The sequence below is a fragment of the Anopheles coluzzii genome, chromosome 2 (assembly GCF_943734685.1).
Source record: "Anopheles coluzzii chromosome 2, AcolN3, whole genome shotgun sequence".
Lineage (NCBI taxonomy): Eukaryota > Metazoa > Arthropoda > Insecta > Diptera > Culicidae > Anopheles > Anopheles coluzzii.
Genome location: NC_064670.1, coordinates 91,533,971 through 91,559,799, shown reverse-complemented (window position 1 = coordinate 91,559,799; position 25,829 = coordinate 91,533,971). Strand labels below are relative to the sequence as shown.

General features: G+C 41.9%; 1 protein-coding gene across 1 annotated transcript in view; it reads left to right on the top strand.

Moving 5' to 3' along the window:
- The first annotated feature begins 537 nt into the window (after positions 1–537).
- Positions 538–25,829, top strand: part of LOC120951835 (uncharacterized) — a 29,220-nt gene continuing 3,928 nt past the window's right edge. Inside the window, exons 1-2 of the mRNA XM_040370795.2 lie at positions 538–1,973; positions 18,845–19,226. Of these exons, the coding sequence (XP_040226729.1) occupies positions 1,941–1,973; positions 18,845–19,226 (415 nt within the window). The 5' untranslated portion in view covers positions 538–1,940. The remainder of the gene's footprint in view (positions 1,974–18,844; positions 19,227–25,829) is intronic.

Genomic DNA, 25,829 nt, shown 5'->3' with positions numbered 1-25,829 from the left:
AATTTATAATTTATAAAGCATCTATTGTGAAAATAGACTTTCCGAAACACTTTCTACAGCTCTGCTGCCAGACTAATGGCAGGTTGTTCGTTTCAAGATCACTTGTAACGGCTGTGCACTTGTTAAGTTAAGTGCAACTCTTTGCCCTGTTAAGCAGCATCCTAGGTATGTCTATGTGGAAAATCGGATAATTTTCAATATAATTTATTATTCAGCAGCATTCAAATTGTTTATATCAATAAAAGCAAATAACTAACATCATTTATACTATCTTGATCGAATATCAAGACAATTTTCAACCAAGGATGAGTAAAATATAACGATTAAATGTTTCGGTACTTAAGTTACTTTACACATCTTTCACACTCTATAGGAAATGTGTAAACTAAATACGATGAAAAAAAAATTAAAATAAAAAATGCAATCAAAATTCTTCAAAATTGTTGCCGAAACACTTCGTCCCACAGTTGGATCAGTTAGTGCGCCTTATCTGACGATTATGTCGACATTGCAGTTTGGGGCAGAATGAACGCAAGTGTTCATGCGAGACCATCTTCGGCAGAATCGCGCATGATGAACTTTCTTCATCGACGATGATAGGAAATGCGGTGGGAGAGGATTACATTCAACCGCAGCGTGAAGAGCGCAATTCATCATCAATCCTCCCAAGCGAGAGCCTTCTTGAGCAGCACACCCCTGCATAGCACCCCACTGCATGGTTCATTCAATCGCTCGATTCATCCCGCTGGTCAAGTTCGCGTTCGTCGCTTTAACCATCGTTCAATTCTTTCCCGACGGTCGTCTCGTGCAGACGGCTTTTGCTCAAGACTTGTACCGTCCCGTCTCCGGAAACACCTCACCGTGCTCAGGTAGAATCGTCCGCAGTGAATCGACAGCTTGTGTGCACCTTGCACTCTCGTTATACCTGTCGTCGCGTCCATCGGACAAACCCCTCTACGCAACACCAAATCGTTTGCTGCACCGGCCTTCTGGGACAGAAAACTGGTCGCATTCCTAGCACACAAACCTAGCGCGAGCCTCAGGCACAAGCGAACCTGTACTGTGTTCTGCACTTTAAAAGAGTTTTTTGAAGAAGCAACAGCAGTCGCGCACAGTTTTGGAACTCCTTTCCCAACAAGGATTCTTTTTCCACAACGAAGCGATCTGTATCAATAGGTGTGAGAGAGTGTGTGTTCGTGAGTGTGTTAGTATTTGTTGCTGGTGCTACCTGTGTATGAAACGATTCCGATCCGGATACCTTCGCCTGTATCCTCTCGGCCACCTGCTAATAGCAAAACACCCAGTGTGCCCGTTTCTTCGCAGTACCGTTTGGCAGCGTGAAAAAGTGAAATCACAGCAACCATTGGAAAACATTACGCGCCCCGATTTGCATCTGACCATCGCGGACTGTGCTGAATTCTTAAAACGCAAACTCCTGCTTCCTTCCCGGTCCGAAAGGGTAGTTGACCCGGCGTTGTTTGCTCTGGGCAGCGAGCAAAAAAAAAGCCGAAGGCACCGAGTCTGTACGGCGAAGCATCTTGCTGCAGTACACCCCTTTCGAGAGAGAGAGAAGAGCTCCTTGGTGGCCGCTGGTGCGCGTGTTCCGAGTGTGTCTGTGTGTAAGTGCGTGTGTGTGTGTGCGCGTGTGCGGCAAACGGGTAGACGTGTGTGTGTGCGTGTTTGCGCGCTAGCGAAGGAAAGATCAAGGCGCGCGGGCGCGCGAGAACGTTAACCTGCTCCGGCTTTAATTGGCCAATGTGTATTGCTGAAATTGTACGCAGAAACCACACCCGATCCACCAGCTCACCGCCTTCTTCGCCCAGCTCGCGCTAGTTTTCATCCGGCAGCTTCCGCAGACGCGTCTTAAAAGCGAGTAACAGCAGCAGCAGCAGCAGCAGCATCAACAGGTCGGCATTAGCAACAGCAGCAACAACAACACGATGGAACAGCGGTGGATTTGCTATTTGGCACAAGTAAGTACGGAAGAGCAGTAGCAGCAGCAGCGCGGCGATAAGCGCGGACCACATGGTCTGCGGGTGAGGGTTAATTTGTTTCATCTGCCTCACCATCCACACCCATCTCTCGCGTTCGGTCCACTGCCGGCGAAGAATGTTGCTTCCAGCCTGCTTCTCTCCTTGACACACGCGCACACACCCGGTTCATGTTTGGGGATGTTTTTTTTTGCTGTTGAAGTTGTTACTGTTGATGGTATTTCCGTTGCACTCACAGCATCATTTACTTTTTGGATGCTTTTGGAAGGAGTTGGTGTGCGAGCGAATGGGATCACTGTCGAGTGATGAAAAAACATAGCAGCTGGAAAGCATAGCGAATACGCTGTTGGTAGAGGTTTGGTCTGGTCATGGTTGGGGTTTCATGCGATCGGCCAACTTTGACCGGCGTGCAAGCAAAAGGAAACTTTCTCAATTGTTCAACTCATTTTTGGATTTCTCTGTTTACAAAATTAAGTTAGTTCTAGCTTTTAAATGCCGTAATTAAACTTTAAAAAATATTTCTCCTTCATTGATATCCTCTGATCCACCATAGATCGCCTTACTAGTAGGATATTACTATTTGTTACCCAGCTGGTATAATAAGATCTTCGCAGGTTTCAATAATGGATCTTTTAGAAGCGATTTCAATTTACTCATTTGCAAATTGAAGTGCATCTTACGGGGTTTTCCAAGTCACTTTCGAACGTGCGCATCATTATTCGCCACCTCTAAGATGTTTTTCAACAGCTGTCAAATTGCATATTTGCATCAAAATAAAATTTCAGTTCTTACACATAATTTTCGACACACCACAATGAACTGCCAAACTCTATACAGCTTGAGACGTGTTGAAAATCATGTGTAAGAACTGAAACAGCTGTTGAAAACCATCTCGCAAGCAATGAAAAAATTTGTAGATATTATAATTTTGACTCGGAAAAGCCTGTAAGTCCTGATTGGTACTAATCTTCCCGATCATTTATCCCCGAAGTACTGATCATTTCAATTTCACCTTTGCATGCAATTACAGAAATCGTGTATCTGCTTGGTAAGGGGATCATCCCAGTTAATCATCGATATCATATTGCTCGGTAGTTTCAAATCGTTGTGTTTGATATTTAAACATTGCTTTGCAACTTAATCTGTTCAACAATAAATATCTGATCCCAGAAAATTTAACATATTTTTTAATAATTTCACCTTTTCAAGACTCTCTTTAAAATGATTTATAGTAATAGAAACATACAAATATTGAAATCCTCGCATTGTGGCATCATTTATCTTAAACTTATCCCAATATCTTGAGATGAGATAGTGGTTTGGCTTAACAGATAAATGATAAGTGTTAAAAATATAGCTGTATTCAGTTCTGGTTTTGTCCAGAGGATCGAATAATATCAATTGAACTAAGAGGCCGATCGTAACAAGAGGGCTTAAGCTATCTATAAAAAATTATTTGAACTGTAAATCGCATTCGTTTTGCTTTAATTAAGGAATGTTCTTCGAAAGCAGCCTTTTTTTTCTTTTACCACCCTTCATTACCAAAAAAATAAATAAAAAACAACATTTGTGGAAAAAGTTCCGATGTAGATCGTTATATTTGCCCATTTATGTTTGTTCCGTATGGTTGTGCAGCTTCATGGTTAAACATCACTGCTTAGTTTTTATGTCAATTAGCAACAAAAAGCAATGAATCACCAAAAGATTGCATTTCTGTGGTATGTTTACGATTGTGGCCTGTGTGAAACTTTGTGGAATGGAAGCAAAAAACCCCCGCATTGCGTTCCACCTATAGAAATATAAAGCAAAAATGAGCGAAAATGCAGTACCATCCAGCAGCTAGCAGGAAGCTGGTACGATGATTCAACAGGCGATTCATGACGTTCAACCAACGACGACGATGCCTCTGAGTGTGTCTTACCAGTTCGGAAGCTTTCTCCTTCACCGCGAGAGCTTGACCGCACTGGCGAGTGGTCATAATGGTGTTGTCCGGATCAACTCCGGCAAACATGTTGGTTTTTTGAGTAGGGAAAACCGAGCCGAAAACTCGAGTTTGAATTTTCACCACTTCAGGCCACCGGGGGCGGACTCGCCAGCTTCCCAACGCGCAAGGGCAATGAAACCAAACGATGAGGGTACTTGGTGATTTTAAAAAGTAGAAACGTACGAATTTCGCCCATCAAACAATGGAGGGAAGCCTCGTCTCATCGGCTCTTGACGGAGTGAGTTTGAATTGTTAAAACTGAAAGTAGCTGGTTGGTGCAGGGAAAGAATGATGATGTAAGGAAATTGGGCGCCCAAATTGCTGAGCATCATTCCTTTTGTTTTAAAGATAAATATTTTTATACAATTCTTGTCTCAAATGCGTCTCATTGTACAACTTTGGAAACGAAATCATACTGGTGGGTGACTGTAATTTCCAAACTTCTTCCTCTCCCACTCAGTCAGCGGACTGGTACATACCACTTTCTCCCGATTTTGGTTACAGCAAACCCCATAATTTCATAAACCATTCCATTCCATTGTTCCTGCAGAGAAATGATTAACCATTTTAATGGTTGATTTGCTTTGCGCCAACCTTTCGACACAAACACGTAAAGGGTTGGACCACAGCGACCCCCCAAAAAATATGACATTGTGCCCCATCTGACACACGCAACACGACGACGCTGCGCATTTGCTGGGCTGTGATTTGCATACAAAAAGCATCCCGTATCGTGCACCCAGTCCCTTGGCTCACCCCTTAACATACAGCACAGAGGAGATAGGGCTGGAAAGTTGCTCGTTACATTCTTCTGTTGTGGCGTGGATCAACACCGCAGCACCAACTTTATGGTGAATTGTTGTACCACGGAGCAGGGCAAACAACAGAACGGCAATTGTTCTTCGGGAAAGGGTTTGCTGCAATCGCGGATGCGCTCCAAACCATTGCGTCTTGTGCGTCCATTCATGTCTTAAACGCAGCAAGCGGCTGGAAACGAATGGTGAAGCAGTTTTCGTCGGTATCTGCGGTTCGTCGACAAACTGGTATCTTGCCGCGCTGAGGTGTCTGTGCGCGCTGTGACACCGTTCAAGTTCAAGATCGCGTTCCGCGCGAGACATTGCCAACTGGTCCGCGCAAGTTTGTTTGTAGCTTGGAGCAGAATCGATTCCATCGATTCCAGTATGATCGATGCCGTAGAAATTGCGCTAGCTTTGGTCCGAATACATTTTGTAATGATTTCCAGGACTTTTGTATGTGCGTACAGCTAGCTTTAAATATTGATTAGTTTTAATGTAGCTTTGAGATAGACTTTGTTGTAACATTTGTCAAAAATAAATGACCTTCTGTTAATAGCTATGATATAAACTGAAAGTTGTACTGTTGAGAAGCTTTTTGCATTGCTTTTAAGTACACTGACAGCCTTCGAAAAGTGCACTAGATGTGCACAGAACGGTACGATTCTTGTTGCAGCTGCGTATGCTTACCATTCCTTCACTCAAACCCAAATCAACCCAACGATCACTTTAGTTGCGTGCTCTGGACTGTTTAAGATAGCAAAGGGAAAGGGATAATAGCGGCTAATAATGAGAAAATTCACATAAAATCCCATCAATGCCAAGCCCGGAACATAACGACGACGACGTTGACAGCCAACGGCGTTCTGCAGCTTCTACTGGGGCCTTTTGTAAGTGTGTATATGTGTGTGTGTGTGTTGATGGTACCAAATCCACAGCCCGGCCCAAAGCTACAATTGCCAGGAGCAGTCAGTGGTTTCGTCCCCATTTCGTTGTGTTAAAAAAAGCAACAGCAACGATGGTTAGCTATTTCATTTTCGATCCTTTTTTTGTCGGTGTATTTTCTCCACTTGCTTCTCAAGCATATCCGCCGTCAGAGTTCGGCGTTCTTGACGATTCGTTACGAGTAGTAAGTGAAAAAATAAATAATGGTCCCGGGAGGCGCAAGAAACCGGCATTAAAAGGTTAATGTGGCGGAAAGCGAAACGATACGCAACCAGGAAAGGCAAGGAAAAAGAACCCACAGCACACGGTTTGTTCATTTGGCACCCCACCCGCGGTCGCTCGGTGTGTGGGTTGTGGTTTTGCGGTTTAGCCGGTTCCTTCTTGAGGATGATTTTACGTTTCCGTTTTATGTTTTTATTGAATCACTGTCCCTAGCGTTAGTTAAAGTGTTCTTTGTGCTGCTTTATTTCTTCTTAAAGGATAGTCTTTCTTAACGTTTTATAATCCCCGCAAAACAAACTTTTATTTTGAGTATAATATAATTTACAAATAAATGCAACATAAGCATTGTCGTTCAAATTGACCAGCTATTAAACCTAATATGGGACACATTTGTCATCCTCAAACACTTTCATTCGCATTGCAATGTACCCGGTGTGTATGTGTGTGTGTATGTGACATACTGCAGCAGGAACGATCCGGGTCGGAGCTTCGCACAATTCACTTCACGACTGCAGCAGCACGACCGACTCCGAAGCACATGACACCCGGTTAGCAAGTAGGCCATCCAGCGTTGCCAGCGCCGAAACCCTGTTTTGGACGGGGCGTTCACTTTCGCAAAACAACGGCCAAACGGGTGGTGGTGGTGATGTTCCACTCCTTCCCGATATGGATACGTGGTATCGGTTTACCATTTCACCCATGGCATGGCCAACAAAAGAAAGCCAAAATATGCACGGCCAAGCGAACGAATGCGACGCGGGCGCCTCCCGTACGATCGGTGGAATTGGCACGCTTTAAACATTTATAATCGATTGGCTACGGCAGCCAGGGTGGGCCCTGGGCGAGCGATGAGATACCCAATGGGCCAATGCCATTTTGCTTTCGATTGACCCGAGCTGCGCAGGAATGGGGAAAGCTTTCTTGGTTGGGTTCTTGTGTTCCCGTGCTAAATTGAATTGGGACAAGGGCAAACAGAATGTGAAAAAGGAAGGACCGGTGGGAGGTGGTGAGAGAACGAAAGTAAAACTTTATTAGCCACACTTCACACAAATCGACACCTTGGGCATGGGAAGAATTATGACGCATCAATGAGGTGTGTGGCAGGTTTTGAAAACTGTAGCATAAATTAATTAGTTAAAATTAATTACTAATTTGCATGATCAAGAAAACTGAATATCCACTTCGAGCTCTTTTTGCATTGCATTCGCTAATCTCGTCCAGTTGTGGCTTTCACAGGTGGACTGTGGCAATTTGTTAGATATTCAATGAAGTTATTACTCCATCATCGTCATTCAAAATAGATAATGCAATTTTGAAAATGAAACTAAAAATGAAACCGCCCTTTTTACCTTACCACATTGATAATGAATAAAACAAATGAATTACTATTAAATGACCCTCATTTGTGGCCTAACATAGTGTGGGCTTCAGTTTTAACCCGTTTTGCAACTGCCAAACCCATTCACAATGGTGATCGCCCGAAATGAAGTGATACTGTTTTGCTATTGCCTTCATTATACGGTCATTTACCGCACGGTTTGGACGGGCCAACTTTCTACACACACAAGACGAGCGTCTGAATGAAATCCAGGTTCCCCGCGTTTTGTAGCACAGCCCCACAATGCATGGCCACCTGATCCAGTCAAGTCAGGGGCGCGCATTTAACCCTAAAAGATCACTTTGTTTTCTCAATCCTTCAATCGTCCGGCTTTGGCTGCTATGAGCGCGCGCGTAATCTGCGCAAAATGCTACCGCCGTCCGAGTCGACCGTCCGGATCGTTCGTTTCGATCGTTTGCTGCTAGGTGAAATGCTGCAAACGGGGAAGTAGGAGGAATCGTGGAAAGGTAACACCAGTCCATAAAGACGTAAAACAATTCCACTCCCAGTTGATGCATCAACTCTCACCTCGGTCGGGCGAACTTCGACACAGCGACACACAGCGAGGAAGGAGATGGGAAGGCTTCGACACAAGCCACCAAGGCTGAACATTGGCCACGGTCAAGTTCAGGCAGCTCTACTCGGGGTGGGAACTGAGGCCGGCGCGTTGAAGCGAGAGAGAGCGTGCTCGCTCACCAACCATCATGTGCCATCGTAAGTTTCAAGGTTGCGAATCGAAACGAAACCAATAAAAAAAGAAGCCAGCGCGGTGAGTTGAAAACACAACATGATGAGAAATCATGCCACCTGCAAAAACAAAATAAAAAGATTGACAACACGATAAGAGCGAACACGCTCGCCGACAGATTGATATGGATGAGAAGTATCAGTTCGGGCAGCCTGTATGTATTCACCTTGTTTTACGAAAAGATTGATTTATTTTTCGGCACACTGAGTTCGTCGCTGCCACCGTCGCGCAAGTCTTTCGTGTACCGTGCGCGTGTCGGAATTCATCTAACCAGCGCTTGCCAGCGTTTCGCCTGTTTGGGGCTGCTTAATATGCTGCTTTTCGGAACGAACGCGCAACACAGACACGCATGTAATTGCATAAAACCTGTGATGTGCTGAGGGAGTTTTGGTTCGTCAACTGTTTCTTTTTTTTGTGTTGTATCGCTGACGACGAGCTGGCGAAAATGAGTGAAGTAAAGTAAATAATTAGCACCGGGAGCTGGTGGAATTTGGGTCACACGGGATTGGGTGGCAGAATAGGTGTGTGTGTGTGTGTGTTTTTTTTATCTTTACTTCTATGCTTCCATCTCAGCCACACACACTAGCGAATCACCTGTTTGGCCACCAAATAATCTATTGTGCCGCATGATCGGTTGGTTCGCGAGATAGTAGCGCGCTGGTCTTAGTATACCGTTATCTAAATTGCTTTACCGTCGTATTTTGTCACGTTTCTGTAGAATTTGATTTGGTCATTTTTTTTTTTTTTTGGGAGGAGTTCCAGTTTTGAAGTGATTTTAATTTAATGTGGCGTGTTTTGTGATGTTTTTTTTTCTTCTAACGAATTTGAAACCGATCTTCAGATTAGACTTTCTCGTTGCCATTCACAGTGGCACATTGATTTTTAGCTTACCGTTAAGGAGTGGCAGTCTCATTTTTTTTAAGAAAACAGATTCGAAATGGATCATTTGCTTTACGATACATAAATTGATTAATGGCGACCCTTGTTTCTTTGGCATTTTATCATGTCTTAAGTTTGTGACATGAATGCATAAGTACCTCCTTGGTGAGAAGGAACAAGGAAAGTACGATCGGAGTTTTCCTACACTTTTTGGTGCCTATAATTCAGTTTAAATATTAATTAGCTAAGTTCACTCTTTTCCTTACTGTAATGTTTTAATTTTACTGTTTTAATGATTTAATTTGTTGTTAAGGCGTCTAAAAAGAAGGAAACACGCTTAGCCCTCTTAGGACTCTGAAACCGAAGCCTCCCAATGGATTTACCATAGAAAACAGCCAACACGGCACCCTCGGGACGGTACCGTTAAACTTATCTCTCCTCTCTTGCAGCGCGCAATGGGCCGTACAGTGTCCGGCTGGCACCGACCGGCAGAACCGGGAGAACGCGTACGATACTGGTTTTTCTTTGCGTCCGGTTGCTGTTGCTGCCGAAGCGCGAAGCAAAACACTTAACAGTGGCAAAATAAATGTGTTCATTTGCAAGCGCAATTTACACGCTTTGCAGTACGCCGGTGTATTTTCCTTTTTCCTGCTATTCCTCCGCCCCATAAATGTGGACAAATTTCGTACAACCGGATCTCAAGAATGACCTCCTTTATCTCAGCAACTTAGCTTCTCTTCGCACTAGAACAGAGCAGTCTTTTGATACCGAACTGTGCTGCTGGCTGCTCGAAGATGTCAACGGCAGTGCGTCAACACCAACGGCGTGCTCCGCGCATTTGTTGGACAAATTGTGTGACTCTCGACCAGCAGCATCCATTCTAGCGCGTGAAAGCAACCGGCCAGCAGCCTGCACAACAGATCCGGATTTAATATGCTGCGGAGTGATAGAGTGGTGATTTTGTCACTGACCCAAATATCGGAGCCGAGATATTTTCATCCCGCGCGCGCGCGCGCCCGCGCCATTCATTCTTGCTCGCGTTGCTGTTGTTGCTTTTCCCGCTACTCCCACCTTCCACCAACCGTACGCAACCTTCCAGGGGTGGCGTGTGGGTTTGGAAAGTTTTACGACATCCACGCGGTTAAACCCTTTTTGGAGAGCGAGACAGTAAGATATGAACCAAGAGAACGGAGACGGAGACGGAGTTGAAACACACACAAAAAAAATCTAAAGCTTCCAAAGATGGGAAGGAGGAACCGTAAGAAAATGGGTCAAGCCATGACATGCGCCCGTCTGTGTGTGTGTGTGTGCGTTTTCCTCGCCTGTGCGCAGCCTCCCCCCGAAGAATGAAACATATGGACGTAGAAATGAAAGCCACCGCTGTGCTGACGCTGCTATATGCAGGCCGGCCGGAGACTTCTAGAGTGAGATAAGCTCCATATGGATCCCCCCGTGGCGTTACGATTGTGTTAGAAAAGGCGTGAGTGGACGGCGAGATCCAGATGGTTGGCTAAGATCATTTACCCGGCTTAGAGGAAGTGGAACAACAGAACGGTTCATCTTCATTAGCATAGCCTATAATGGGGGGGGGGGGGGGATCGTGGAAAGGATCGTTTTACAGGTGCGTCATAATCATAAACCAGCATCCCAGCAGTGCTGACCCAATTCTGGTAGGCGTGAGCAATAATTAGATCACGGTTCTGGCGTGGCGCTTCAATTCGAGTAATTGATTTGAAAAGGGATGAAAGGGGATTATGAAATATCTTTGAACTTGCCTGTTGGGGAGTTTTCAAGCTTATGTGTATGGTGAAACCAATGGATGCAATTGAAATTAGTTCTACTATTTGCTATTGTTTTGGAGTAACCAATAGCAAAAACCTAATATAGTTTCAAGAATTTCTTGAAAACAGCGAATTATAAATGACAGACAAGTTAATCTATGCATATGCATCAAAAAGATTAATTTCGCAAACTGGTTAGCATTTTAGAATTTTGTAGAATGGCTTTGGTGTTTATAGACTTTTTCTTTAAATATGTTTTTTTTAATATGACCGTGTATTGCTGGAATTTAACCATTCTTTATGAGTTGTTAGTTGCCATTAGTATTAAATCACGTTAGGTTATTATTTGTCGTTTAAGTTTGAAGAAGATGGATTTACATTTGCTACCTCTATCTCTCTTTCTATCGGTTAATGTGGTGTGTAGTCGTCAACCTTTCAACACAGTTATTATCTCCAAACATCTTCCGGAAACGTATTGTTTAAAAAATGCTTTATGAAGAGTTTTTTTTTAAAGAATCCACTTAATGACGTAACCGAGTAGCTGGAACCATTAATATAAGAAAGAATAATTCTAGAGGCAGTACTTTTACCCAGTGTTAAATATATGTTCTGGGTATTTTTTAATTCCAGCAATATACCCTATTAATATTACATTACTGACCGGCTACAAGTGTTTTAATTGCATATTAAATTAATTTATAATGTTATGTGTAAAAGTATTGATTTTTAAGTATTGATGCACATTTTAGTAAATATATTGATTTTTTTTTAACTATAATACTGACATTTGAAGGTTACCTCGAAATTTATATCTGATTGAAAAAATCAACATAAATATTAAATTAAATTTCAAATGTTTTACTATTGTTCTTAATATGAAGTAAAACTGAATCTTTTTTTTCCAAAAATTAATATCTAGGCCGTATTTCCTTTTCCAATTTCAAAACTAAAGCTACACGGCCTGACTTTTTGTTAAACTCAATGTAAATGTGTTTTCAATTGCTAGCAAATACTAAATTTAAATATAGCTTTAGTCTAGATTTTTCCATTTTTTTGTTTCTTAAATATAGAGAATATTAAATTCTTCTCATCAAATGTCTCTTCTAATTAGTTCCAATCTTTGTATTTGATGCGATATCACCGATATGTATGGTAAAATGTTATGAAGATTAGCAGTGGTGATATCGCATCAAATGCAAATATTGGAACTAATTAGAAGAGACATTTGATGAGAAGAATCACATCACATCACAGCCCTTGGTGATTTCACAAATATAATTTTCTGTTAGACCTAAAAATACAGTTAAATGTGTTTAGTAAACAATAATCCTACTCTCACAATAACCGATAACGATTTACTATTTACATTATCCCTAATTGCTCATTATACGCTTGTTGGGCTCCATAATCGTTCCTTTTTCAATATTTAATTGAAAACAAAAGCAACCAAAAACCCCATACAATAACCTCCCTCATGCGAATAACCAGCCCTAAACCAATCAACCCGTTTGTGTTTATCAAATGAAGCAATCAACCCGAAGGAAAGCAAAAGGGCCAAACGTTGTTCGGCGGATATTAATTTCCCTTTCAGCAGCTGCATCTGGCGCTGCCGGCCGTGCAAATTGCATGTGGTGAAACGTAATAGGGACCCTGTGTGCGGGGAGACGTGTGGAAAAGCAACTGAAAAAAAACCCTTGTTTTCTCTTTCGATGGGCAGATTCCACCCGCGGCGGCTACACTCGATCATTTGCCAACTCGCTTGGGCCTTTCCCAATTTCCCATCGATCGGTGTCAACTTTCTTTCCTATCATTACCGGGCGCAAAGGGATGCCGTGTCGATGTCGAAAGTTTTTGTGAGGGTGGGGAGAAGGGGAAAGGGTGGTTGCAAACCGTTCCTTTTGTTTGCGGAAGCCGGCGGCTATAGAATCAACCGTGCGCGCCACACCGAGATCCTCCCGTGCGCACATTTGCATACACCTCTCCCGTACCACATACAGTCGGAATGCAACGGTGTGCAACCGCGGGAGGATTCTCGCCATACGGTGCACACGTTTTCCCGATCGGCACTGCCACAGCAATACACACACTTGCCCGAACAATCAGCCGCGAGGTTAATCTTGTGATTGTTTCTTATGATTTTGTTGTACTCGCCAGCAAACAGCTTAATGGCCACCCTCGGCTGCCGCAGGCAATCACGGGAAGCGAACGAGGGTGGGGAAATCGAGGTCATGCTCGATCGTGCCAAGAGGCTGCGGCAACATTTTCCACCCAATCACATGCAGGGTGCGAGAAAACGGTATGTGTGTGTGTGTGTGTGTGTGTGTGTTTGTGTGTCTTCCGACGGTGTGTATGGGCTGCAGAATTTCCATTGAAATTGAAAACCATCATCGCTTGGATAAAGGAATCAACAGATGAACGTGTTGTAGACACTCAGTTTGTATACTCTTCTCCCCTCCTCACCTCTCGAAAGACGATCCTCGTACACTTCCCGAACGCCCCGTTGCTCGGTGAATCACGGCCGGGAAGAGAAAATCGATCGAGTACGAGATGCAACCTGGTGTTTCGATGCTACCAGTTTTGCTGCCCCCAGGGAGAGTTTTGCTTGCCTTCCGGCCCGCCACCCCTCTCATTCCTGGGACAGCAAGCACTTGCCAATACAATTCCTATTGTGCTGTTTGGGAACGCGAGCAGAGGATGCACGCGGATTGGTGACATACCGTAGCCCGATGCCATATGGCAAGTGTGGGCCACTGGCGTCGAGTCGTGCTGGGAATTGGAACACGATGTTTAGCCAGGCACACACCACACGCCACGCCATATGCTGATGGCGGGGGGAGGGATACAGGAGCGAAAGGTGCTAGGGCAAAATACCGAAACCATTACCGATAGGTGATTGTGGGGAAACGTTTTCTCCCAGCCAGATTATGTTGCTAGAGGGCAAAGCTGGGTGCTAAAGAAATGACAAGAAAAAAGATGGCTAGCGAAGGAGTTGTTGAATCTATCGAAGCTCAACCGTTTGCCAAATGGCTTGTCTTAAAGTTATATTGATTTTTGCAAGGTATGATAGTGTTGTACTGAAAAAGCAATATTTCTTAAGCTCCTACGTAGTTTATAAGCCATCAAAATGTTATATTTAACTCCTTATGATTAGAATTAAACTTGGTCGTTGTCTGGAAAGCCCCATACGTAGGACTTACTATCCTGCTATGGGTAAATCAATAAGTTACTGAAAGCCAAGCCTACTAGTAGTGGTACTCCAGGCAGGCCTTGACCGACCACGGTTGTTGTGCCATAGAAGAAGAAGAAGTTGTTTTGAAAGATGATCCTGGAGCGAACTGTCGATGATAATTTCCACATAGGATGATTCAACAGTCTTATAAAAAAATTTTTGTATACAAAATAAATATAAAGCGCCTAGCAGTTCTTTAATTGTTTATCTGACAATGAGGCCCTTTCCGTTTTAAGTTCGTAGGCTGAAATTTCAGCCTGTCAGCTGTTTGCATTCTGTCGCAGTTTTCGAGCAGCTATCTAAGTGGGTATAATATACAGTTGGGCTTATCCCAAGGTGTATGAATTTAGAAGGTTGATTTTTATCGCTTCGGTTTCTAAATGAAGATTTTAAAACTGTTTTGTGTATTCGTCACAAGCTTCCAGAAAGCTTGTTTGAGCAAAAAATTTCACCCGTCCTGTCAAAAAATGATGTTCAAATTTGATTAGAAAAACATGCTATGAGACCACCTGGACTTCTTACACTTTGATTCTAGATTCCATCACCTGATCTCTTCAATGCACATTGGGATAAATGTATGCCTTGCTTTGCCATTTTTTCGAGCAGGTACTCGAATCTAATTCTAGCTTTGAGGCTAGAATAATCTAGACTGAAAATTGCAGGCTAGTTTTGTGTGTGGTTTTGTATGGAGTGTTGACATGATTTCAGCCTCCAACTGTCAAACTCCATACAAAAAGCTGACTAGAATGGCCGTGAAGGGCCCCAATAGCAGTATCGAGTTAGAATTACTTACAATAGTAATGAATGATGTTTCAGTTGCAGTTTAATATAAACTTAGTTACAAAAATCATACGTAAATCAATTCATTCGCTCGTTAGCATCAAGTCACTTACACACAGTTTATACATTAGTAATTTTACTGCGTGAACGATAATGTGGGTGTGTTTCTATAATTGAATTTGACATAAATTATAATGCTGGCCTCGAATTGTGTAATGAATCATTAACGTGGTACAATATTCCAAATATCTATAGTGAAATTTTGCAAGTATTCTCTGGATATTTGCAATCATACAACGGAAGCTGCAATCAGATCAACACTTTTTAGACAATTTTACTGATTTATCAAGCTTCATCGAAACGCTAAGTCAGGAATTATTGCGTTTATATGGTATACATATGAATACCACACAAAAACTACTCAAAAGGGTGTTTGTAGCGTACCGCATCGGTATCAATACGTTCGATGATGGTGGTTAGATTAATTAAAAGCAATCAAGATGTCGAAAAGACTTTGCAAATCACATTTACAACAGCTTTTTTTATTTATAACAAAGAACATTACAACATGTCGCTATCATAACTTAATATGCATAATGTAAAGTTCTAATAAATAGCATGTATATTGTACTGTTGTTGAAATCGAATAGGGAAGGAAAATAGATAACTGTTCAAAAAAAGAGGCCATTATTCAGTGTATGTGACACTTACCGCAGTTGCTATCTAATCTCCAACAGCATCCTACAGAACATCAAACGATAACACTGCTAATGAAAACACTAAATCATTTGCCAATGTTGGCAAACCCCTCGCAAAACCGAACATATGAGCCCCATGTGTAATTTTAAAGCATTAATTCACAGCTGAAATAATGAATGATAGAAAAGTTGTTTAAAATTATCACAACCAAAAAAGTTTATTATCGCATGCAGTATCATACCAGAAAGTAAAAGATCAAAAAAACATACACGTGATGAATACAGCATTCAAGGGCCTGTGATCGTGCGGCAACGATCTCGAAGCAAAAGCACTTTAAATGATCGTATTGCGTGCACGTGTGCGCTCGAATTTATAGCGGAAAATCTCACTCAACTCTTGCCCGCTGCCACTACGGGGGGCAAACGTAGTAGTTCCATTGCCCTCAAAACAAAATGCACTCTCGAACGTTAGTTATGACCGAGACAGTTTTATCGCCTAATTAAGGGCAATATGTTAGGGCAGCATAATGATCGTTTGTTGCCTGCACTTGAGCCGCTGTTGTGGATGAAGCAGTTAGTAAAGCCACGAGTACATGGGAACATACATGACTAAATAAAACTATGAAGTGCCGTAATGGAGAAATTAGTCTAACGAATGTGTCGTGGAAAATGAGTAACGATTGAACGATGATGTTTACTGCATTGGGGTGAGGTAGGCGCATACGATAAGTCTTTGTAGCAATTATTCACATTTTTAATCACTTTTTGAAATATTCTTGTTTCTTGTTTCTTTAGATTATTTTTCCAATTCTACAGAAAATAACGCTATTATGATCATATTATTATATTATTTTATAAATAGTGTAGTGGTATGATGTAAAGAGCCATTACAAATCTTTAAATTAAACACCAAACATTAGGAAAGAAATAAATTTCTTTTGTTATTAAAAAATATATTTAAAGTCCACAACAAACCCATTTAGTAAATAAAAAAATTATTACAAAAACCAACTGTTTTAAGAAATAAACCACCGAGAAGAATAAAAATGTGCAGAAAAAAGTGTAAGTGTAAGTGTAAAAGTGTAATAGGGTAACAATGTCAAAATGACAAAAAAAAATCGTAGCATAATTAATCAACAGTAGAAACGGCATCCCGAGTTTTCTTTGAACCCATTTTTAAGTTCCGACAACCTACTATTTATTTAGGATCTTTAAAGTCAATGTAGTTTGAAAAATCAAAACCCTTTTTATTGTATTTTTTGGCTTGGCAATCCACCAGTTAGCACAGTTATTAAAAAGCTAGTCAATGTTTTAGGCAAACTAAGTTCAAATTTTCCCTAAAATAAAGCAACAGTTCCCAAGGCATCTGCGCAACTCGAATATCCCGGTTTGTCTAGTTTTACGTTTTTCAGCCAAAACATAAGTACTTAAAGAGTATTTTTATTAAATATATTACTTTGCAATTTATTTAATACGATACGTGCAGAACATTTTTATATTTCTGATTTAAAAGTGCCATAAATTTTTTCTCAAAAAAACAAATAATTTTACATTTGACAAATTAAGAAAACCTCCTCTCTGAATCCGCGTAAGTCAAGATTTGCGTAACTCGGGAACAAACTGTAATTGTTTTGCTCTAAAATATGTGTGAGATATTAAACAACATAATTTGAATTTGAACATTATATTTTGCTGTTTTCGTAAAATATTCCAATCGTTCCATTCATTCACGCCTTTTCCGTAATAAAACTCACACACACACACAAAAAGCTGGCAGTTCCGTTCATTATCCGCTCCCGCCACAACTGTACCGCACTGAAATGGACCAACAAAAGGTGGGAAGATGTACTGTTATCTGAAATAATGAACTGATTAATGATAGCTGCTTCATTATCCAACCTCCACCGAAATAGTTGTAATGATACGCGATCCCCGGGGCAGGTGTGAAGAGTTTTGCATTTTGCATCCATCCCACTACCCAGGTCCCATCCATATCATGCTCACTACATTTAATGTGCGAAAGTCTGCTACCAAAATTGCGCGAAATTTCCTGCAAGAAGACCAGTTGTGCAAATTATTACGGCATTCTCTGCGGCGAGTAAAGAAGGGAAATGGAACTGCTCCAATCCCGTACTGATGGAAAAGATAAAGCAACACATTATCAGACAGAACAATAGGGGAGGCAAATTAGTGGGACGCAGCGCAACGATGATGATTCTTAACCTAATTTCTGCTTCCCCGAAATCAAACGGGTTCTCCGGCAAACACAACCCCTTCCTGTGGGGTGGGGAGGGAGCATTCCAGGGAAGCTTCAGCTTCAGCTTGAAGATGTGTTTTGTACCAGCTTTGTCAAAAGCGATGATGATAGATGAAATAAAGCGGATAAGATACTCTCATCGTCATGTTCCATCAACAGGGCGGAAAAGGTGTTGAATTGGTTACTAATTTCCACCGTTTTTCCCTACCCAATTCCAGGCCCCGGCAAGGAGGGGGGGGGGGGAGATTTCTGCCGCATTGTTTCGGTAATTGAGCAAAATGGTGCCCTCTTTCGGTGTGGCCGCTTCGAAAACAGGAGAATTGGTCACGTTCCTCACACACACACACACACACAGCATCAGCCGTGTGCAGCATCATCATTATAGGCCGTGGTGGTGTAGCACACTGTTGACGCTATTGAGTAAGGGCTTTTCATGGTTGATTACCACCGGCCGGGACTCCCATACTGACCCAAATGATTCATCTTCGCAGCAGCACGGCGAATGGAATGGATTGGGGCTGTTGTGCGTAAAGGCTGCGAAGCGTGGTGCTTGCGCCCTTCATACACAACGGGGCGTCGGAAGTGGCCCCACAGCCCCAGCCAAGCCCGGTGGACATGGGGAAACATTTTTGCAGGGTTGTTGTTGAAGCCCCATGGTCCCATTTCCCAAGCATCATCGCCACTGCATTGAGAGTGAGAAACTGGCGTGCAGCTGGGCGAAATATTAGGCCACATATTAGGCGCGTCTGAGCCACCGACTCTCAGCAAAACGTGCCAGCGAAACGGCTGTCTGGCACGCAGTTCCGGTTCGGTTTCGTTTAGAGGACTGGGGAAGTATTTTTATGTTTCGGGATGAATGCACTTCTCCGCCCGAAGGGTGGATTTGTTGGAGGGAAGGGGGCACCTAATATGGAGCTTAATTAACCACGTGTGAATTAGCGCATGTTACTGTGCGGGTGAGGCTCCCCCAATTTGTTAGCGTAATTTGCGTGAGTGCACCTGAAGGATTAATGAGGGAACCTTTTCCGAGGGTCTGTAACCTTTTTTTTGTAAAACGGGAACATCTTTTTTTCACTGTGTGCATGTATAAGGGCTGTTCAGGCATTTGTTATTACTAACCAACCATATTGTTTTTCCTTCCTTTTCCCTCGTTTACAGTTGATTACCCTCTTGTTGCTACCCGCGTACGGACCCCAGTTTGCCTACAGCTCCACCTCCGCCCGGGCACACACGCTCTGGTCGGACGGACCGGCCGCCGCCGGAGCGAGCGTGGAGAAATGCTCCCCAAGTGGCAGCCTGAAGTATCTGTCCGGTGACGCGCTCACCGACAGCCCGAACTGTCTCGGGCCGAACAATGCACCGTACCCGGCCAGTTTGGTGGCGCGGACGTTTTCCAACTGGACGCCGGGCGGTTCGTCGCGCCGCGGCCGCATGAGCCAGCTGCCGACGCTGGACCCGAAGCTGACGCAGCGCGCCCTGCTGCAGGCGTACGGCGATGCGAACGAGGCGGCCACGCTCGAGAGTGCTCGAACGAGATACAGTAAGTAATCGACTTTTCGCAATCAATTTCATTCTATTATGGATTTTGATCTTAACATTGTAGGAAAGGTTGTTTTAATTAGTTAAAGTGTTAGTTAAAATGTATGATTTTGTTTATCAATATTTATTTATTTATTTATTTATTTTTTGATTTTGTTTATATTAGATACCTCTGTAAAACATGTTTGGGTGTATTCTAAAGCGATTTTTATTTTTGCTATTTCGTCGTGGATTTTGTAATATTTGAGACATTCGGTAAAATTATGAGAATTCATGTGATTGCAGCTGGATCAAAAAGTCCAGATAATTTTAATGATAATGGTGGTAATGCTTTTTCCGTGTATGATAAATGTCAAAATACCATTCCATGGAATTTGAATAAAAAAAAGATAGAAAGACACAAATTTTGATACTTCTGTTATTCTTATGATATCATTCCATATCATTTGATATTTTCAGAGCATTTTGAATGTGTATCGATGTTTTTTTATTATTTGATGAACGAATACAAATAATTAAATAATGGAAATATAATGAAATTTCACTAGTCTGACTGTTTTTTATCAGAACCCAAAGATTTCAACATATGTTACAGGTAAAGCTATTTTACATTTATCAATTGTCATTGACGAGTATTAAAAAATTGGTTTTTGGTCCTACAAATTGAACGGCGTACAATATCGTACAGGTATCCTTTTTTATTCAGAAGGAATTGCTACGGATAATTTGGATCGGTTGTCACTTGTCTCAAATGGAATAAATGTGTGCGAGTAGTAATCTACGAATGCGAATGCGAATAAAACAAAATATTTTCCTATACTATTACTCTATCATTTTTGAATCAAAAATGCCCCATAAATCTCACACATAATTTTTTAATTCTTCTTCTTCTTTGGCTCAACAACCGATGTCGGTCAAGGCCTGCCTGTACCCACTTGTGGGCTTTGGCTTTCAGTGACTAATTGATTCCCTCCCATAGCAGGATAGTCAGTCCTACGTATGGCGGTGCGGTCTATTTGGGGATTGAACCCATGACGGGCATGTTGTTAAGTCGTACGAGTTGACGACTGTACTACGAGACCGGCTCAATTTTTTAATTCTATATCTTGTCAATAAATATTTCAAAACATCTTCTATCTATGCTCAAAAATCTTGTATTCGAATATTTTTGTAATGCATTGTGTATAATACTGAAGGAATAGGATTTCGTTCTTCTTCTACTTGGTGGACATGATGTTGGCCTATACAGGTTTTTGAGACTTATTCAGTACAACGCTGTCGTACAGTAAATTCTCCTTGCTACCGGAGGAAGGTCTATTCGAGGCTTGAATCCACGACGGGCATGTTGAGTCGTTTGTGTTGACGACTGTACCACTGGACCGCTCGGTTTAAATTCGGATATCTAATAGCAACAAAGGGATTATGTAGCACATACTGCAAGGTGATTCGCTAAACCCTGGTGAACAAATACAAAACAAAACCCATAATTAATTAAGAACAATAAACCAATATAAATTACAACAAAAATCTTTATAAAAATAGCAGTAGAATAAATTTTGAGAAGATTTCATGTTTTTAAAAATACAGGTAGACCCCGAGATACACGGTACTTCTTATACGCTGATAAGGAGATACGCGGTTTTCCAAATTTGGCAGTTACTTGAGCAAATTGTACTGATTTGATACATCAAAATTGTCAAATGCCAAATAATTTCCCTTTTGATCGAATGTTTAAAACCATTTCAAAAGGCTTAAAACTGTTCAATTCAGTCAGAATGATCTAAAAATATTGATTGATTGTCTAAAACCATCCTCAACTTGCAAAATTACGCAAAAATTAGTGATATTTATGCTGGAAATCACAAGATTCGACTTTCGGAGAAACTCGAGTTACGAGATCAACCGTGTATCTCGGGGACCGTCTGTATCTTGACATCGGCAATGGATAACCAAGAACTTTTTTTTATTATGATTTATCGAGCACTAACTTTAAGTTAGTTAAACTAAAGAACTATTGAACCTGGAATTGTACTTGCCATAGAATTCTGTGATATTTGCGGTAGCATAACACACTCATGATCTTAAGGCGTTGATTTGTTTCTTTGAAGTATAAAATATCTTCATTATCTTAATCATCATGAAGTACCAGTTCATGTATCTATTTACAACTTTCGTGTGCCAGCTTGAAGAAATGCTTGACACTGAAATTTCAAAGCCAGGAACTTTTCGTTATTTAGAAAGTAAAGATTAGGATAAGCGTAATACGTGTTATAGGAGTCCTCGTTGAATCTATCTAATAGTTTTTTTTAAAAGCCATACTTAATCATGGCCATATATGTATATAGGATTTCGATAAAATAAAAATAATTAACACGCTGTACATGATTATAATGTCTTTCTGAAGCTTAACTTTAGGTGTTGATTACCTTCTCGATAAAAGATGCAGCCATTTTAAGTGGAGTGCTGCTGTTTCGCCAAAAACTCCATTCCATTTTCCGTCCAATCTCGAAACGACTGCCTAAGTAGTGAAACTATGTTTTCGCTGGTTTCGATTAAAGTAGTTCGTTTCGCTCGGGGGAGAGCTCTTTTTCCACGTCCACTTGCGCCCCACGTGGAAATGTAATCATTTGCCAAAAAACAATTCAATTTTCGACAGGTACCGTGTATCATTGACGCGAGTGCTTCTTAACTACGCACGGCAGCTAACACACTCATAGACCACATGGCGTGGAGCGCTGGAAGTTGTACGCATTTCCCGCTCGCCAGCCGTCTGCTGTCCACCGGGCCAATAAAATTGAAAGCAAAACACGTGAAGCAAAAACGGTGCCGAAGAAGGAACGATCGGTTCCACTTTTCCGACCGATTCCCCAGCGACTACCACCAACCGCGGTGCCATATCAGTAAATCGCGCCGCAACAACACTCCAAACAGGGAGGGACAGCGAAATGAATTTGGGGAAATGAGGCAGGGAAAGGAAAGGTATCGCTAACAGCCGGAAGCGCACAAATCCGTAACTCACACGCCCGCGTACTTCAAACACAAACGCGAGGCGAGAACTGGGCCGCGCAAATGGCGAAAACACTTCACTTTCTTCCCGCCGCCGCCGACGCGCTCCACGAGGGAGGGGGTCTGGGAAAAAGCGAAACTAACGGACAATCGTTTTCACAGTTCTTGCCCCTAATCGATGTGTTTCCCTCCTTCTAGTGCCTTCGTGCGCACTGGCGCGCACGCTACCCTGTTGCGTAGAAACGGCCAACAACAGTGCACGAGTGCGGAGCGCGGAGAGAGCGTCGAAAGTGTCAACAAGTTTCAGGTTCAGGGCCGGTCCGGAAATGGAAATGGTTCCGCGGCGATGTGACACTGCGGTGCTGCTACAATTTTCGCTTTTTTCTGTTTTCGTCTACTCTACAAACGGGCCGACCTGAAAATGAGCTTTTTGTTTCTCTCGCGTGCTTCCTGGGAAGACGCTGACCCGGTCGTGACCGGTCGTGGGTTGTTGCAAAAATGGACCAAGTCACGAGATAAGACGCTTTCGTACGCAGCAGAGATATGGTTTTGATTTTCTCAGCCACCTGGCCATGACATTGGCGCATGGGAGTATGTGGGAAAGGTTATCGTCGGCTTATTTTTGCCCATTGTGGGATAGCATGGGAAGGATGGATGGATTTTGATCGGAAGCAAACCACGCATGGCGCTAAAGGGGCTAAACCAGGCAAATACTGGACCACCTGGGCGACTCTAAATACCGACAATTAGTTCAGATAAAATCGCATCGGAATGCTATGGGATATTACTCATTACATTCTCATTTTTAAATAATATTTTTATTTAATTTAGTTATCATCATGAGTCCCACCTCTTACGTCTTTGGACTTTGATAATTTTGGAAATTATTGATACATATACATAGCAAGAAGTAGTTTTATTTTTTGGCTTTTATGTATAAGCTTTTGTTAGGTCCTTCAGTCGGTCATTTGAAAGGTGTTGGCTAATGATCGTATTGGCTATTTGGATATGCGGGGATGTGTTGGCAGTAAATGTTCAACTGCTCTAAAATAATTGCTAGTCCACCCGTGAATTTATAGCAACATCACCGTACGGCCAGACGAGGTAAAATATACAGCGAAATGAACTATTTGACCGATGAAATATCTAACCGGTAAAGCTGAAGGGTTGAGGGGAAATGCAACATCCGCTTTCGATATTCATTATCATCAGCCGTACGGTCATGCCTTGAGGACGTTTTTTGTCGAGTCATTCATCGTTAACCCACTCATCTGATGAAGTATTTTTGCAATGAATTGAAACGCACTTTTTGTAATTGATTTATGTGTGATATTTTCTAAAAAAAACGCGTCTTTGATTAAATGTGCACAGTAAGAGTACGATAAGAGAACGTAGAGCGACAAAGCGGTAAATTAGAAAACGAACAACTTGCTAATCATTAATGTTGGATTTGCAATTTCTAACATACACGTAAAGTAAAGTAAAAATACAAAAAGACAAAAAATAATAATTTAAAAGCCAAAATTGAAAATTTTAACAAAAAATTAAAATGAGGAAAATTAATTTATGAAATTTTATCTGGCCGCCTTACCTATTTTTCTTTTAAATTTGATTTTAATTCTCATTATTGATCAGAAAGTGCTAAATGTTAGTTGTGTGGTTATTCTATCCCGTACAATTGTTGAGCGATGTTGTGTGTAATTTGGATACACTTAAATTACACTTGAGCGTAAGCAATCATGATCATCGGTCACAAAACATAAATTTGCTCATTACATTATATTAGTGCTCTCGAGCTCGTGATGTAAATTAAATGTCTATGTACCTTCCAACACTTGTGCCAAAGCCTTCACAAAATGGACAGCGTGAACATTCAATTACTGCTTCCGAGCGCGGTAGTAAAAACTGGCCATCATTTTTTGCGTTGCCAAAGCAACCTGTTCTTAGCGAAAGAAAGTGTCAGCTCATTTCACGCTTCATCAGGCAAAGCATCACGCGAAGAAACCTTCCCCCATTACGATCCCCCAGTTTGCTAAAGAATTGCGCTTCCTGCTTAAAGTTGCAATACACTGAGCACACTGAGCTTGCTTTTAGTACGAGTGTGTCGGTGTATTTTTGTACCACTTGTTTTGCTGGATGACATGGCTGGAAATTTGGAATGCATCACTTCTGTCCAAGACCACCACCGCCATCAGCAGCATCTTTTCCAATCACCATCATCATCATCATTCGTACGTTCGCCAGAGTTGTCAGGTGTCGCGTCCGGGGCTACTTTACGCCGCACCGAAAACCGTTACACCGCGATATCCGAGCATTGCCCCGAAGTAACAGTAACTGAAGCCTTCCTCCCGTTTGGTTGGGCCCTCGGCCACAGATGCCAATGTTTGGGATGAAGGGGTGATTGCGGGCGGACTTGCCGGACGCTTAGAATGGGGCGCGTTTAATGCAACGATGGAAAGCGCACTCTCGAACGTGCTAGGATGCTAATGCGACAATATGCTAATGCTTAAAGAGGTTCGTCGGTTCCGTCTCGAGCAAGTATAGAATGGTGTGCATAGTGCATTTTTCATAGCATAGGAGTATTATTATGTTAAAACAAATACCATTAAAGGGTAAAAATCTTGTAAGAGTGATGTCATTTCTTTTGTAAGAAATTTTGACTGAAAAACATTTTCATAGTTTCTTACTTTAACTTAAAAAAGGAGTATCTCTTGTATGATGTTATTATCTTATTTTCAACCGTATTCAAGCATTGGCATACACCAGGTATGTCAAACTGGCGGCCCGCGGTTCTGAATGCGGCCCGCGAGAATATTTTGAGAATTGCTAAAAGCACTGCAAACCATAAATCTGTTATTACTATTCGTCAAAGTGTATTAAATTTTCCAGAGAAGAACAATCCTTTTGTTGGTATATTTTTCGAAATTAACATAAATGTACCCATAACATCTCATAAACTTATTCTACATAATCGTACATATCAATCGAGACCCTTAAGAATCATTCAATCGAATGCAAGCTCAGTCGTATTATGTTTCGATTAAATCCTGACTATCAGCAAAATTTTGTGCACACTCAATTGCACATTCTGTATGGAAAAATAGATTTGCGTCAACTGTCTACAAACGAAAAAGAAATGAAAATAACTTGGTACACACACTACGAAACTTCGCAAAAACTAGTGATTGATTTCAGAATCGCATCCACGGCTCAAAACCATTTCCAATCTTAGCTATTCCGACGTCGAATCTGGCCAAATCAAACCAACAGTTCCGTTCGGTGCCGTCCGAAGCCTATAGAGTCGTTAGGAGCCATTCGGAACCGTTGGAGTCATCGGTTGTCCCACCGAATTTGACAATCTCCATGCTCCCGACTGCCGAGTAAAGGATTCATTCGGTTCCGAATTTTTTCCAACCTTACAATGTTACATCATTGATGTTCGATTGGAGCCACTGTTTTTGGTCATAATCATGCCACCATAAATGTTAATAAAAGTGATTGTAGCCAAGTTGCAATTATTTGTACCCCCCATTCTGCAAGACGAATTAATGTACTTTCCAACCTCTCCAAAAATTAAAACAAAAATTATATGATTACG